This window comes from Mandrillus leucophaeus, unplaced genomic scaffold (assembly GCF_000951045.1).
Source record: "Mandrillus leucophaeus isolate KB7577 unplaced genomic scaffold, Mleu.le_1.0 Scaffold1313, whole genome shotgun sequence".
NCBI lineage: Eukaryota > Metazoa > Chordata > Mammalia > Primates > Cercopithecidae > Mandrillus > Mandrillus leucophaeus.
In genome coordinates, this window is record NW_012101270.1 from 194,672 (window position 1) to 211,422 (window position 16,751).

A 16,751-nucleotide genomic window follows, 5' to 3' on the forward strand; every position below is an offset into this window, starting at 1 on the left:
AGGCTCAAGAAATCCTCTCACCTCAGCCTCTTAGATAGCTAGGACAACACATGTGCACCAACACAAGTGGCTAATTTTTTGTAGAGACTGGGGTCTCCCTATGTTGCCCAACTAGGTCCAGAATTCCTGTGCTCAAGCACTCCACCGGCCTTGGCCTCCCAAAGTGCTATGATTACAGGTCTTATGTTTTAAAATTTTTTTTCGACATGGTATAGGATAGTCTAGTAACTTGACATATTGTTGTTTTGGACAGGCTAGTGCTTATGATTTGTAAAATAACTCTTCAGAAATGAGTTCAATTTTACCATGAATTGGGACACTTTCCATTTCTTTCTATTCTATAGAACAGTTTACTTGTCATGAGCTCTGTCTTTTGAAAACTTGAAAGCCTGCAACAATCAAACCAGCTGCACCTGGTGCATGGGATAGGCATGGAATTGAGGACAGAGCTCAAACTATGGTCAGTCCTCTGTATCCTCGGGTTCTGGATCCTTGGATTTAACCGATTGTGCATCAAAAATATTTGGAAAAAGTAAAACAATAAAAAACAAAAATTTATAAATACTTTATAACAGGTATTTACAAAGCATTTATGTTGTATTAGGTATTATAGTAATCTAGAAATGATTTAAAGTCTATGGAAGGATGTGCATAGGTTATTAGCAAATACTATGCCATATTATATTAGGGACTTGAGCATCGGTGAATTTTGGTATCTCTGGGGTCCTGGAACCAATATCCTGAGGTTACCAAGGGACGACTGTATTCAATTTCTTCTCTGGTTATTAGTGCATTCTCTAATCTATTTTTTTTGTTTTGTTTTGTCTTTTTGTTTTTGCCTCTTCAAGTCAATGTCAGAAACTTACTTATTCTAGACTACTCATTAGCTCAAAGCTACCAGTAAGCTGACTACCAATGCAATCTAGGCAACCGATTTTTTCCCCATCAGATTGGCAAAAATTAAGATAAGCATCTATTGATGTTGAAGCTGTAGGGAGTTTTCCTGAGCATGTAAATTATGACAGCCCTTTTAGTTAGGCACCTAGACGATTCATCAAAATGAAATAAAATACCCCTGCACTTGAAGAAGTTATCTGGTTATTTCCTTATCTGGGTGCTGGTTATGTGAGGTCTACAGTTGATGAAAACTTATTAAGCTTTATATTATAATAGGTACAATTTTCTGTATGTGTAGTAGATTTCAATAGTTTTAAAATGTCTTTTGCCACAGCCCGCAGCTGTGTATAAGGCTATTCGCTTAACAGTGGAAAACATGGCAATGACCTGAATCCCACTGGCTCCCAAGATCCTACCACCTTAAGTTAAACAAATGAAATAACTCCCACTGTCAGTTAAACTGGCGGTTGGCGCTGTTTTTTTTTCCAGGGAAGGATTCTGGGAGAGGGAGGAGGAGACTGCCAGCATTTAGACCCGGGCATTTCCAGGGGGCTGCGGTCCGCTCTCAACCTCACTGGAGCAGCCCCCGCCCTCCCAGAGTCCGTTAGTCAAGGTTACCTGATGGTGGAATCAGCTGACCAGGCGCCACCGGAGAAAGAAATTCCCGGGCCCTGGCTTCCTGGCCTGATGATGAGGCACCAGGGGTGAAGCGAGGGGGCGGCTGCTGGAGCGGGAATGAGGGGGCGCCAGTGGCTCTGGCAAAGCGGGGAGGTCTGCCCTGGCCTCTCCGCAAACACAGTGTGTGCGGGCGTGAGGGCTGCTGGTCTGGTAGAGAAAAGTCCACCGCCATTCGGCTCCCGAGATGGGGTGGGGGGGGCGGGTAAGACAGAGCGGCCCCCCTGCTCAGAGTTCCCGCGCTTCCCTGGCGGAAGGAAGGGCCCCCACCTCCCTGGGCAGGAAGTGGGGCTTGTCTGGAGCTGGGAGGCCTGTCAGGTCTTCCCCAGCCCCGAGAGGACCTCCCAAGGGCACCACCTTCCCCAGTCCCTGCTGTGGGACTTGGATGTTTAGAATCAGTCTCACTCTTCCACACTGTTAGGAAGCCCCTCTGCTCTTTCCAGACCCAGAAAGTAGTAGTGTTGGGGTTGAGACTTATCCATCCATCCATCCAATCCATGCATCCATACGTTCTAAGTGCCTAGTCTATACCACGAAGTGTGCTAGGCACTGGGAGGACTTGAGCTGCTGAGGGAAGGGGGAATCAGAGGTTTGAATTGGCAGTCATAGTTTTAAGGCTCCAGGGACAGAGACCTAACTGCACTTTGCATGTAGTGCTAAAGATGCCTTCAACTTTAAAGGTGGATGGCAGGAGCTGGCTGGCTGAAGTACAGTTTGTGTGTAGCAGGACAAGCCACAGACAAAATTCAGACACCGAGTTAAAGAAGGAAGGGGTTTATTTGGCCGGGGGCACTGGTAAGACTCCTGTCTCAAGAGCCGAGTTCCCCGAGTGAGCCATTCCTGTCCCTTTTAAGGGCTCATAACTCTAAGGGGGTGCGTGTGAGAGGGTTGTGATTGATCCTATACAATGTTTGTAATCTATAGATAACATAACTGATGAAGTCAGGGGTTGACCTTTAACTACCAGGCCCAGGGTGCGGCGCCAATCTGTCTGCCTGTGGCTTTCATTTCTGCCTTTTAGTTTTTACCTCTTTCTTTGGAGGCAGAAACTGTGCATAAGACAATGTGAGGGGTGGTCTCCTCCCTTATTCCCCCCTTTTGAGACTCTCACTCATTTTATTAGTGGGAGTTCTCACTTTCATTTTCACTACCTATGTCTTCTTACAAGACAGATCGATAGTGATTCATATAGTACACTTGTGCTGAAGCATTTTGGTGAACTAAGGTAGCGATGAAGCTTTTTATCATTTGAAGAAGTACAGGTAGCAAACAAGGGAGGAGTAGGCAGGTTCCTATTATTATTATAACTCCTATTATAAGAGTTTTAAATCCTTCTAGCACTGGGAACCATTTTCTAAACATGGCCCCAGGATCAAATCCATGCCACACTTGCACGGGCACAGGTGCCAGTTTTGTCTTATCTCTAACTATGTCTTCAACTAGTTGCCCTTGATCATCTATGTGTAGACAGCAATTAGTAAGGTTAAATTTCCCACAGACCCCTCCTTCACATGCTAGCAAGTAGTCGAGAGCCAATCTATTTTGATAGATAGCATTTCTCATCTGAGTTTCTTGCCGGGCCAGAATAGTCAAAGCTCTGCCGGTTTTATTAGTGATTATTTCTAAGCCAGCTTGTAACTGTATGATTTGGTTGATCATGTAAATGGGGGTCTGGTATCCCCACGAGCCATCTTGTGCGCAGGTAGCAGACCCATAATATTGTATAATTGTCTCAGGGAGCCATTCATCATCTTTCCAATTTCCTATAGCTATGCTTCTCTTTTCATGGGAAGCATAGACAGGGAAACCCAGGAGTTCGCCTGTTTTTCTGGGCAGTAGGAAGAAAGATGGTTTAATAATGCCAATAACACAACTGCCTGCCCACTGGTCAGGTAATTTGGCATAAGCTCTATGCCCACATATCCAGTATAATCCAGTGGGGGCTGTCCAGTCCTGGTGGGACTCCGGGTGGGTCCACACAATTTGCAACTTTGGGAATTTGCTAAATGGATTCCTCTCTGATTCGAACTCCCCAAGTGACTGTTTTTGTGTTACCATTATACAGTTTCTCTCCCAGAAAACTAAGTCATCCTACAGGGTGAGTGAATTATTTTCCTTCTCTAACTATGCACTACTGTCCAATAATTGAGGCTTTTAGGACCCAGAAATTATCAGGGTGATTCTTTTGAGCCAAGAATTCATCAGGAACTGGGTCTGTAGGTATTAATTCTCTGACTTCCCATGGCCATTGATCTCCCATTACAGTTCCTCCACATACATAACATGAAGTGACATTGAGACACTGGGCTACATGCTTGGCTAATTGCAAAAACAAATTTCTTGTTTTTCCTGGAATTTCTTGTACTCGTACATCTAGTTCATCATAGAAAGTTTGAAACACTGGCTCAGGAGAGTGTTTGTAAACTTCTCCTCGAACCAAGATATGTACTCAAGGATCCAGTCTGGCCCCATCGATTCCTAGGGTCACATGCTCCCCTTTTTTTCCAGCGAGTATCAAGGGGATTGGTTATTACTAGCTCTAAGGGGTTACATTGTCCCTTAGTACAGGAAGGGCCATTTTTTCCTTTCTGAAGGTGGACTAGATCCTTTTCATTTTTTATCCAAGTGGCCTAAATGACACAAGACCAGTATCCACATTCATTTCCACAGTCCTAATTCATGACAAATGTACTTATTTTCGGTCATATAGCCTTCTTCCCAACTAAAAGAGCCACATCCCCTTCCTAACTTACTGCTATTAATGATGGTGCAGGCATCAAATTTCAAGATTATGCGTTTGGACACCGCTTTTTCTTGTGTTCTGGCTAATACTTTACTTGTATCATTTATGAGTCCTCACCCGTCTTCAGTCCTTAATCTTATTTCAAAAACTGTGGCCGTGGGAGGCTCAGAGGGGTCATAACACACATCTGGTTGGTCGTTTCCTGGGCTACATACCTTGTACTGAGTGTCATTATATAAACAGTTTCCTTTTAAAGTTCCTAGGCATTAATAGTAACTATAGAACAGAAAGATTGTTTTAACTTGTTGCCCTACCTCAGTAACCTGATGTATACACTGAGAGCAGTCCTCCATGCAGGGAAAATCAGTGGAAGTTTTTACTACACAAGTCCAAATTATAAGGAAAATGAGTCCAACAATTATTCTCCTCATGCTTTGGCTGTGCGTAGACCAGTCAGCTTCTTGGTGTTACTGGAGCAGGGTTTGTCGTCTTCCTCAGGGTCACTTTGCAGGGGTTGTCTGGGCTCAGTTTTACCTCCTAGGTTTTATTGGTTGCAGGCTTCACACAGCTGTGGTGGATCCAGGCTAGGATTCCTTCTACCTTTACAGCCATGGGGGTGGTCAGGATGATGGTCTGAGGTCCTTTCCACCGTGGCCACAAAGGGGATACATTCCAGTCCTTGATCCACACGTGATCACCTGGAGAGAAAGGGTGAACTGGGGAGAATAAGATGATAGGACATCTCTCATTTACCTAAGTTGAGATTGTTTGTGTAATTTTATCTAAAGCCTGTAGCTGTCGCTGTAATTCAATTTCACCTAACTCTGGGGGAGTGCCTGGAAGCTCCCGTAGTATAGGAGGAGGCCTACGATACAGTATTTCGTAAGGGGAGTAGCCTGTTTTCTTAGAAGGAGTGCATCTAATTTTAAACAATACCATAGGCAGGGCCTATATCCACTTTAATCCTGTTTGCTGACATACTTTCCCCAAACTATTTTTGATAGCCTGATTCATTCGCTCCACCTTTCTGGAACTCTGAGGTCAGTAGGCAGCATGTAGCTTCCAAGTGATTCCTAATGCCTTTGCTGTCTTCTTTACCAAGTCAGCCACAAACGCTGGCCTGTTATTTGAGCCGATTCATAAGGGCAGTCCAAACCTAGGAATAAGATCTCGGAGAAGCACACAGAACCTCGTAGGACTTTTCAGTTCGTGTTGGATAAGCCTCCACCCACCCAGAGTAAGTACACACAAGAACCAGCAAATACTTGTTACCTCCACATTTTGGCATTTCTGTGAAATCCACCTGAAGATCCTCAAAAGGAGCTGCTCCATAAGCTTGTATGCTGGGTGGAACAGTGGGGCCTTGTCTTGCATTGTGCTGTCGGCAAGTAGTGCACCATTGTGCTACTTCTTTGGCAAGGACTGGCAAGTGTGAGATGTAGAAGTACTGGCCTAACAATTTTTCAAGTGACTCTTGACCTAGATGAGTGCTTTTGGTCACAGCCAATACGATTGTGGCTCCCAGCAACTGCGGCACAGCTACTCTCCCATCTGGCAGTCTGATCCATCCTCCTTTTATTACTTGCCCCTCTTCTGTGTGGAAGAAGTCTTTTTCTTCCTTAGAATAGGTAGGTACCAGGTCAGGTGTTTGAGGGAGTAAGGGGGCTACTACTGATACCCGGTAAGGGGTAGATGCTGCTTTTCAAGCTTCTGAATCAGCTCAAGAGTTTCCTAAGGCCACTGAAGTGGAGGCTTGCTGGTGTCCCCTGCAGTGCATGACTGCCACCTTCTGAGGTTTCCACACTGTCTCTATTAATTATAGAATTTCTTGTTGATATTTTATGTTCTTTCCCCCAGAGTTTAACAGACCCTTTTCCTTATATAATGTTCCATGCACTTGGAGGGTTAGAAAGACATATCGAGAGTCAGTGTAGATGTTTACAGTCTTACCTTCACTGAATTCTAGAGCCCAGTTAAAACAATGAGCTCAGCCTTCTGGGCTGAAGTGCCCTTTTGGCGTCAACTACAGCATCCAAAGTTACCACTGCATATCCTGCACATCTTTCTCCTTGTGGGTTAATGAAGCTGCTCCTGTCCACGTGTAATTCCCAGTCTACTGATGCCCATGGATGGTCCCGAAGGTCAGGTCTGCTAGAATAGACTGAGTCCAACACCTCTACACAGTTATGCTCAACTGGGTCTTTGATATTAGAAGCAGGCTGGCAGGATTTAGGTGTTACAGACTTCAATAGTTATGCGGAGATTTTCACATAGCAAGCTTTGGTACTTGGTTAATGTAGCATTTGTTAGCCAATGATGTCCTTTTGTATTCATCAAAGTTACCACAGCATGGGGGGCCTTTATATTCAGGTTTTGCCCAAGGGTTAGTTTCTCTGCTTCTTGTGCTAACTGGGCTGTTGCTGCCAGGGCCCTTAGACATGGAGGCCAGCCTTTGGAAACCCCATCTAGTTGTTTTGAGAGATAGGTCACTGGCCTTGGCCAGGGCCCCACAGTCTGGGTTAAAACTCCAACTGCCAGTTTTTCTCTTTCTGACACATAGAGTGTAAAGGGCTTTATCAAATCTGGTAGTTCTAGGGCTGGGGCTGACCTAAGTTTTTCCTTTAACTTACAAAAGGCTTGCTGTTGTAGAGGCCCCCGTTCAAAAGGCTCCCAGTCACCGCCCTTTGTAAACCTGTATAGGGTCCAGCCCCACAGGGTGGGTGAGTTTTTCTCCCCGTGTGCGGAGACGAGAGATTATAGAAATAAAGACACAAGACAAAGAGATTAAAAAAAAAAAAGCAGCTGGGCCTGGGGGACCACTACCACAAAGACGTGGAGACCGGTAGTGGCCCTGAATGTGAGGCTGCACTGATATTTATTGGATAAAAGACAAAGGGGCAGGGTAAGAGGTGAGAGCCATCTCCAATGATAGGTAAAGTCACGTGGGTCACGTGTCCACTGGACAAGGGGCCCTTCCCTGCCTGATAGCTGAGGCAGAGAGAAAGAGAAAGAGAGAGAGAGACAGCTTACACCATTATTTCTGCATATCAGAGACTTTTTAGTACTTTCACTAATTTGCTACTGTTATCTAAAAGGCAGAGCCAGGTGTACAGGATGGAACATGAAGGCGGACTAGGAGTGTGACCACTGAAGCACAGCATCACAGGGAGGTGGTTAGGCCTCCAGATAACTGCACATGGGCCTGACTGATGTCAGGTCCTCCACAAGAGGTGGAGGAGTAGAGTCTTCTCTGAACTCCTCCAGGGAAAGGGAGACTCCCTTTCCCGATCTGCTAAGTAGTGGATGTTTTTCCTTGACACTGACACTACTGCTAGACCATGGTCCGCTTGGCAATGGGCATCTTCCCAGACGCTGGCATTACCGCTAGACCAAGGAGCCTTCTGGTGGCCCTGCCCGGGCATAACAGAAGGCTCACACTTGTATCTTCTGGTCACTTCTCACTACGTCCCCTCAGCTCCTATCTCTGTTTGGCCTGGTTTTTGTTAGGTTATAATTATAGAGCAAGGATTATTATAATATTGGAATAAATAGTAATTGTTACAAACTAATGATTAATGATATTCATACATAATCATATCTATTATCTGTATTTTATATGACTATTCTTATTTTATATATTTTATTATACTGGAACAGCTTGTGCCCTTGGTCTCTTGCCTCAGCACCTGGGTGGCTTGCCGCCCACAACCCTGTACAAAGGTTTGGCTAGTACTGCAAAGTTTGGAATCCATAATCTGCAAAACCCCACAGCTCCTAGGAATTCCCTTACTTGCCTTCTGGTTTTTGGTTCCGGCAGGCTGCAGATGACCTGCCTTCTTTCTGACCCCAGGCTGCCCTCCCCTTTCCGAATAGTGAATCCCAGGTAGTGTGCCTGCTGTCTTCAGATCTGAGCTTTCTTCTTGGACACCTTATACCCACAGTCTCCCGGGTGCCAAAGCAGGGCATCAGTCCCTTTTGCGCACCCAACTGCCATGGAGTGTCCCAGCAGCAGGTCGTCCACGTACAGAAGCAAGACGCAGCCTAGGTCTTTAGCAGGAAACTTTTGCAGGTCTCGAGCCAGGGCCTCCCCAAAGATAGTAGGGGAGTTCTTGAAACCTTGGGGAAGCCGGGTCCAAGTGTACTGAGTAGTGACACCTGACTCTGGATCTTCCCACTGAAAGGCAAACTGCTTCTGGCTCTCAGGAGCTATTCTGACGATAAAGAAGGCGTCTTTTAAGTCCACACAGGTAAACCAGCTGTCCTCAGCCGGCAGCAGCCCTAACAGTGTGTAAGGGTTAGGAATTGTTGGATGCAGAGTCACTGTAGCTTGGTTGAGCAAGCACAAGTCCTGTACTGGCTGGTAGTCCTTGGTCCCTGGCTTAGGGACAGGCAGGAGGGGGGGAGTTCCATGGAGACTGGCAAGGAACTATAATTCCATAGGCTTTCAAGCACCTTACATGAACCTGGATTCCTCTGAGAGCTTCTCTGGGAACTGGATACTGCTTTTGTCTAATTTGGTTGGGTCCCAGGCTTAACTTCTATGAGTACGGGGGCTTGGTTGACCACCAGTCCTGGAGGATTATCCTTTGCCTATACTCGGAGCCATTGCTTAGCTACAGCTGGTTTTATCTCTTGGCCTGGCACAGTTAGAAAAAGTCTCCATTCTTCTTCCTGGGAGACTGTTAGGGCCATGATAACTCCTGTTCCTTTAGCCGTAAAGAGCCCTGTTTTGTAAAGGAGATGGTGGCTCTCAGCTTGCTAAGCAAGTCTCTTCTGAGCAAGGGCAAGGGACAAGCCAGGTATGTATAAGAACTGGTGAACTATCTCATGTCCCCCCACTGAGCAGGTCCATGGTAGACAGAAAGCCTGCTTAGTGGAAACTCCTGTTGCTTTGATTATATCAATGGTTTTCTTGGAAAAGGGGGTAACCGGGGTGGTCACTACTGAATGTTCAGCACCAGTATCAACCAAAAACTTAATGTCCTTGCCCCCAACTGTAATCCTGAATGCGGGCTCCTTGTGGGCACTTCAGCCCAGTCCCCTTCAGTCCAATAACCCTTCAGCCAGACTGAACAAAGCTCCATCATCTTTATCTAAGGTCTCTTGTTGCAAACCACCTTGCTTTTCCTTCAGTTGGGGACACTTATCTTTCCAATGTCCTATTTCCTTACAATAGGAGCACTGGTTATGTTGCAAGTGTGGGCGATTAGTGGGTATTCTTCCTGGAACCCCCCTTTCCCTCTCCTTTCAGGGGAATTCCCTTAATGGCCATGGCCAGTAAGTCGGCATTTTGCCTAGCCTGGCGTTCGCCTTCCTTACAGCTTTCTCTATGGCTTGTTGCATCTCTATTCACAAGTACTTGAGTGGCTATTTCCAGTAACTGTGAGGTATTCATACCCACAAACCCAGCCTGTTTCTGCAATTTTCTCCTGATATCTTCCATGCTTTGACTAACTAAGGTCATGTTAATCATGTGCTGATTTTCAGGGCTATCTACATAAAAAGGAGTGTACATATGGTAAGCCTCCCACAGTCTTTCATAGAATTGCGCTGGACTCTCCTTTATTCCTTGGATGACCTCAGAGACCTTATATACATTTGTAGCCTTTTGAGCCCCTTTCTTTAGATCTTCTATTAATGCCTCACGGTACCATCTTAGCCTCTCCATGTCTGGTCCCTCGTTTGGGTCCCACTGGGGGTCTGTTCCTGGCAGTTGAATTCTTATATATTCTTGGGGGTTTTGGTAATCGGCTGGGATGTGCTCCTCTAGCCACTTAGTTGCCACCTGGAGCACCCTTCGCCTTTCATCTGTATTAAAGAGGTACGTGAGCAGCTGGTGGCAATCAGCCCAAGTAGGATTATGAGTCTGTATAATTGTTTGGAGCAAGTCAATTAAAGCTTGAGGTTTTCAGTGTAAGATGGAGTATTACTTTTCCAATTGAGGAGGTCAGCAGAGGTGAAAGGTTGATACACAAAGTCACGCCTTTCCACCATGTGTCCATCCTCATCTACCCCAGTATATCACTGCTCTCTCAGGGACATTTGGATTGCAGTCTTGGGCCATAAGTGAGCTGCCAAGGGAGGAGTTTCTCCCGCACCTTCACTTCCTCTGTTTTCTACTCTGGGTGGTCTAGGGGTGTGGTTATCTGGTGGAGGTGGAGGTGCTGTGGGCTCAGGGGTGGGGAGTCCTTCCTCCCGATAAGGAGGGGGTATTCCTCGTACGAATTCCTGCCATGATTCTTCTGGTGTTGGGTCGGACAGGACTTTTGGTGCCGACTTCCCTCGGCAGGTGGAGCGAGAACCTTCCTTAACTAACTGTCCCTTTGCTACTAGTACTGCTGCTGCCTGTCCTCTTAACCACTGTGGGGGGTCCAAAACTAGCTGTAACCATGAATCTATATATGGGAACTGATATAGGTACCCTGGCTTACAGGTTACCCTGTGCCATACCTTTGAGACAAGGGTCCTGTCCAGGCTTCCTTCTGATGGCCAACCCACCTCTAATGCTGGCCAGACTATCTCACACAAAGTTCTAAGTTTTCCTGATGTCATGGTGACTCCATAGTCTCCCTTAAATCCCTTTTTGAAATTTTTCAACATAGTTCCTAGTGGGGTGGGCTTACTTTGTGCCTGACCCATGTTTCCTCAAGACAAAACACCACAGTCACACCACACACACACACCACAAAACAAAGAATGGGTAAAAAGGGCACACACACACTTTTACAGTTTATGCCAAACCAGAATCAAAACCAAAATCAGAGTATCAAGAAATCTAAGCCAGGTCAAAACCAAAACCAAAGTATCAAGCAATCCAAGTCAAGTCAAAAACAAAAACCAAAGTGCCGGTACAGGCACACTGTGGGTGATCAGGCCATGCTTCCACTCAAATGGAGTAGGCAAGTTCCCAAGACCTATCCTGTCAAGCAATTCAAACCAAGTCAAAACCAAAACACCAAAGTGCCGATAAAGTCATGCTGTGGGTGATCAGGCCACACTTCCACTCAAATGGAGTGGGCAAGTTCCTAAGACCAATCCTATCAAGCAATTCAAACCAAGTCAAAACCAAAACCAAAGTGCCAATGAAGGCATGCCATGGGTGATCAGGCCATGCTTCCACTCAAACGGAGTGGGCAAGTTTCAGAGACTAGTCTTACCAAGTTTTAGATGTCCAGACTCCAAGTGCCCGTTCCTTCCCATTGTTCAGCCACTGCATTGATCCTCCATGGGGACCTGCCACACACTGCTCTGGCGAGGTGTCCCATGGGGGCAAATGCCTACCCGGGAGTGCTCTCAGGATCCACATGGCTGGGTCTAGTTGGAGTCCCCTGCAGGGATGTTCCACAGGGCAGGCTTAAGCCACCTAAGGAGCTGCCTCGACCATCTGCCAATCACCTTGATTCCTGGTCAGGGAACCAAGAAATGTAGCAGGACAAGCCGCAGACAAAACTCCTCAGACACTGAGTTAAAGAAGGAAGGGGTTTATTCGGCCAGGAGCATTGGCAAGACTCCTGTCTGAAGAACCGAGTTCCCCGAGTGAACAATTCCTGTCCCTTTTAAGGGCTCACAACTCTGCATGTGAGAGGGTTGTGATTGATTGAGCAAGCAGAGGGTACGTGACTGAGGCTGCATGCACCGGTAATTAGATCGGAACAAAACAGGATAGGGATTTTCATGGTGCATTTCTATACAATGTATGTAATCTATAGATAACATAACCGTTTAGGTCAGGGGTCGATCTTTAACTACCAGGCCCAGGGTGTGGCGCCAGGCTGTGTGCCTGTGGATTTCATTTCTGCCTTTTAGTTTTTACTTCTTCTTTCTTTGGAGGCAGAAAATGGGCATAAGACGATATGAGGGGTGGTTTCCTCCCTTATGTGTGCTAGGAGTTGGGAGGCAAGGGTGGAGGCGTGTGTTTTCAGACAGGGAATGGCATGTGCAGAAACTTCAGGTGAGAGAGAGCATGGCTCCCCAGGAATGAATGCAATTCCTGTAGCTGGGAGAGTATCACCTGGAGGTTAGGGAAAGATGAGGCTGAACAAGTAAAGACCGAATATTCCTGGCTCTTGGATCACCACAATCAAGATAATGAACACATCCACCCGCCCCCAAAATTTCCATGTGTAAGGGGTTATTTCAGGAAGTATGATCAAGAAAGGCCAGCCTGCCAGGGTGCAATGGCTCATGCCTATAATCCCAGCACTTTGGGCAGGCTGAGTTGTGCGGATGACCTGAGATCAGGAGTTCGAGGTCAAGATGGCCAATGTGGAGAAACCCTGTTTCTACTAAAAATACAAAAATGCCAGACATGATTGCACATGCCTGTAGTCCCAGCTACTTGGGAGGCCGAGACAGGAGAATCGCTTGAACCCAGGAGGCGGAGGTTGCAGTGAGTCAAGATTGTACCATTGCACTTCAGCCTGGGCAACAGAGTGAGACTCCATCTTTATAAATAAATAAGTAAGTAAGTAAATAAATAAATAAATAGGACTGGTCTGATGAGGTGTGACTTGAGCAGAGAGTGGAATGAAATCAAAGATAGCAAGCCACACTGAGAGTGCAGCAGGCACGGCAGCGGGAGCAAGGCTGGAGTCCCCGAGCAGCAGCAGGGAAGCCGGAGTGGCTGGATTTGTGTGGGTATGGGGAAGAGGAGAGAGGTCACTCGTCTCTGTGAGGCCCGGGACTTTGTTTTATCCCCTGCTGTACCCCAACACTTAGAGTGGGAGCTAACACAGAGAAGGCACTCAATTGATGTTTGCTGAGCAGATGAATGTCTGGAGTAGACCTCAGAGCAGGGTTTGGTGGCAGGGTAGGTCAGGAGAGAGTTCACTCAACAGCCTGGTGATAGGGGAGAACAAGTGGCCAGAGGGCATCCATCTATGATGGGGACCAGGGGTCTCTGCTGGACAGAAGTGTGGGAGACACGGATCCTGGCCATACCTCAGCCTTCCCTCCAGCCTGATTGCCTGCCTCCCTCCCTTTCAGAGGTTCCGGTTCTGTGGTGATCTGGACTGTCGTGACTGGGTCCTGGCTGAGATCAGCACGCTGGCCAAGATGGTTAAGTGCACAGGGTCTAGTTTGGGTGGAGGAGGGGCACTGGGCTGGGGATTGTGGGTGTAGATGATGGTGACTTTTCTCTGGGGTTAGGGCTTCAGTGCTCTCAGCCTGTGCTACCATGCTTTGTAACCTTGATCAGTGTCTGGCCTGCTCTGAGCCAGTCCCCAGGAAGGAGGGGTGAGGTTCACCAGCCTGGCTGATGTAAGGACTTCCCTTCCAGTCCTCTGTGAAGTTGCAGCTGCTCTGCAGCCAGGTACTAAAGAGCTGCTGGGACGGGGGAATGATGTGAGTACAAGACCCAGCACCCCATTGTCCCATGACCTTATGACCCCCAGTGCCCTGAAGCTCTGCACTAGGCCCAGGGAGATGGGTGACCCAGCCTGTCAACCTCTCTAGGCACCTCCCATACTTCTTTCCAGCCTCTCTGTTCCTTATTGCAGGATCCAGGCTGAGGGTGAGGGGCTGGTGAATAGGGTACTGGCAGCCTCTGAAGGTCTCCTTTCCCCATAGTATGAGAAGATCCTGAAGCTCACAGCTGATGCCAAGTTTGGTGAGTACCCTGTTAAGTTCACAGGCCCCAGGCAACCCTGGGACCTTGGCCTGGTTCCTGGTACAGAGGCCCCCCACCCCTCCCAGCAGCATCCTTAACTTACCTTCCCTAGTGGAGGAGCATGAGGGAAGGAAAGACATTGACAGTCCCACCTTCCTGTCCTCTGCCAGCTCCTGGTGGAGCAGGAGCAGTGCCTGTGGCTCCAGAAGGCCTGGGGGCTTTGAGCTGAAGTTAATAGGGCAAAAGGGAGTGGCTGGGGCCACAGTGAAACCCCCTGTCCCACCCACAGGTCTCTCAGAGTCAGGCGATGTGAAGGCCACAGTGGCAGTGCTGAGTTTCATCCTCTCCAGTGCGGCCAAACACAGTGTCGATGGTGGATGCTTGTTCAGTGAACTGCAGCAGCTGGGGCTGCCCAAAGGTATGGGTTGTGGGTGGGCAGCTGGGCAGCCTGTGGGCCAAGGGCTGCTAGAGAGGGGGCCAGGCCCTGTGACCCTATGGTGTACCCTGCCCTGTCTGGGCCAGGAACCCAAGCCCAGCCCCCACCTGCTACCTCCAGAGCTACTCCGTTCTACCCCCAGAGCATGTGGCCAGCCTGTGCCACTCTTATGAGGAGAAGCAAAGCCCCCTGCAGAAGCACTTGGGGTCTGCAACCTATGCAGTAAGTATGAGCCCAGCCAGTGTCCGCACTCATTCTAGAAGGTTCACGCAGCATGCAAAGTGCATGGGGAGTCCAGGGAGACGACTTAACCACGGTCACATGCTGAGCAGCCGCAGAGCTGGGACCTGGCCCTGGGTCTTCTGAATCCGTGGGCTCTGTGATGTGTACGTACAGGATCAGACTTTGCTCTTTCCTCCTGGCTGAACCTTCCCTAGTCCCCCATGCCCTATGTGTGAGCACCAAGCTCACTCTCGTTCCTCCCTCTCCACAGTGTGGTCTCTTGCAGCATGAGTGGCAGAAGGGGCAGCAGAGACTGTGGACCCCTCAGCTGCACCTAAGACCTCTGTGTGGTCTAGCTGTCTGTCCTGGGGGAGGCCCTTGGCCACCATTTCCCCCTCTGTAAATGAGACCGATGCCTGTGGCATGGAGGGCGGGAGGCAGGTGTGAGTGCCAAGCACTTGGAGCAGGGCCCTGAGTGAGAATGGACATGGGAGCAGGGGTGTTCCTCGACTTTATGCACCTTGGGGATGGGAGCGGGGCTCCCTGCCTTGACAAGGCATTGCTTTACCCCACCCCACCTCTGTCCCAGCCCTGCAAGTCAGTCCTTGGGGGTCTAGGAGGGAAGAAGCCCCTGGCTGTGTGACCTCGGGCTGGTGCCTGGCCCTCTCTGGCTCTGAGTTCCTGGGAAAGTCAGCACCCAAGGAACGCCCTCCAGCTGTCTCTTATACACATCTAGATGTGTATAAGAGACAGGGTCTGAGGAGGAGGGTCAGCTGGGGGGTCAGGAGAGGATGAAGAGGGTCACAGCTCTACCAAACCAAGCCTTATTTCTTGTGGCCCCTGGCCTACTCCTCTGGTGCCAACCTCCGGCTGGCCCAGCCCTGCAGAGTAGGTGCTCAAAGGCATCAGTAGCGGTTTGTCTCATGCTGGTCTCCCCCCAGGTCCCCCTCTGGAGCCCAGTACCACAGATCTCAGGGTGAGGGGTACAGCTCAGTCTCCTTTCCCCCTCATCCCCCTCACAGGGGCTTTGTCCACCAAGGCCCCTGACTGCTAGGGGACCCACACCCACGGCCTCCCTCTTTCTGACTGCTGGTCCTTCCACAGCCTGGATACTTGAGCCCTGGCCAGAGGGGTAACGATCCCAGGACTGTCTTCGCAAGCAGAGAGACTGCTTGGCATGAGGCCCTGACTCCTTGGGTTGAGCTCAGCAGCAGGTGTGTCACCAAGGCCCCCTGGGCAGAAGGGGCTCAGCTCTGAGGGCCCATCACTTGCCATACCTGCATGTTCCTGCTAGGCATCCACCCTGGGGACCCAGCTTTCCCCCTGCCCCCAGCTGCTAGCAGCCCCATCTTAACTCATCCAGGGTCCTGCAGGCCACGCCAGGAAGCAGCCAGCAGCTGGGAGGAGCACTTGATGTTTCTGCATCTTTTTTTATGGAGCTCCCTTGGGTGGGAGGGGCTACAGACTCAAGGGAGACTGCAGGCCACCCCTTCCCCACTCCCTGGCTGGGTGGGCTTCCAGCTCAGGAGTCTGACTGGAAGGGCGGGACCGTCCTGTCACAGAGGCAGGTCTGAGTAGTCCAGGCCCAGTTTTACCCTCCAGCGGGGCCCCTCCCATTCATTTGTCCAGCTGGCTTTGCCCAAAGCACAAGTAATGTCTATGTGGACTGTGTCCCCTGTCCCCAAAGGGAGTCTGGCTCCAGTCCTGGCTTGGAACTCGGAGGCCTTAGAATTAGAAGCCACATCTGGCAGGGTGGACCAGCATGGTCTGCCCACAGCCAGGGCAGGTACCATGTTGGCAGCCCCAGACCTGACACCACTGCTCCCGTGTCCCCTCTCCACTTCCGTCCTGCACATCACCTACACTACGTGCTGTCCCTGATGAATCCAAGCTGTCAGCTTCTGTCAGCTTGGCCACGAAGTCACCCTGACCATAAGGAGAATGGTGCAGCCTGAGTTGGGGGCTAAGTGGGAACGGGCCTGGTGTGGGGTGGGGGAGGTGGGGGTGAGGCAAGTGTCTGGCGCCTCTCTGCTTATCTTCCCTTCTCCCTTGCCCACAAAGGAGGCATCTTCTCCATGTCCCTCTGCCACCCCGGGGACATAAAATACTGCCCCAGCCCCAGGTCTGTCTTTCCTTGGACGTAGCCCACCTACCTTCCTGTGGGACTCAGG

At 49.1% G+C, this 16,751-nt stretch overlaps 1 protein-coding gene across 1 annotated transcript in view; it reads left to right on the plus strand.

The window, feature by feature from the left end:
- Positions 1–1,632: 1,632 nt before the first annotated feature.
- LOC105534202 overlaps positions 1,633–16,751 on the plus strand; it is a gene marked incomplete at its 3' end in the record, with an annotated part of 25,316 nt that continues 10,197 nt past the window's right edge. The window contains 7 exon segments of the mRNA XM_011972892.1: positions 1,633–1,725; positions 13,593–13,626; positions 13,629–13,657; positions 13,883–13,922; positions 14,221–14,340; positions 14,501–14,564; positions 15,522–15,556. Of these exon segments, the coding sequence (XP_011828282.1) occupies positions 1,633–1,725; positions 13,593–13,626; positions 13,629–13,657; positions 13,883–13,922; positions 14,221–14,340; positions 14,501–14,564; positions 15,522–15,556 (415 nt within the window).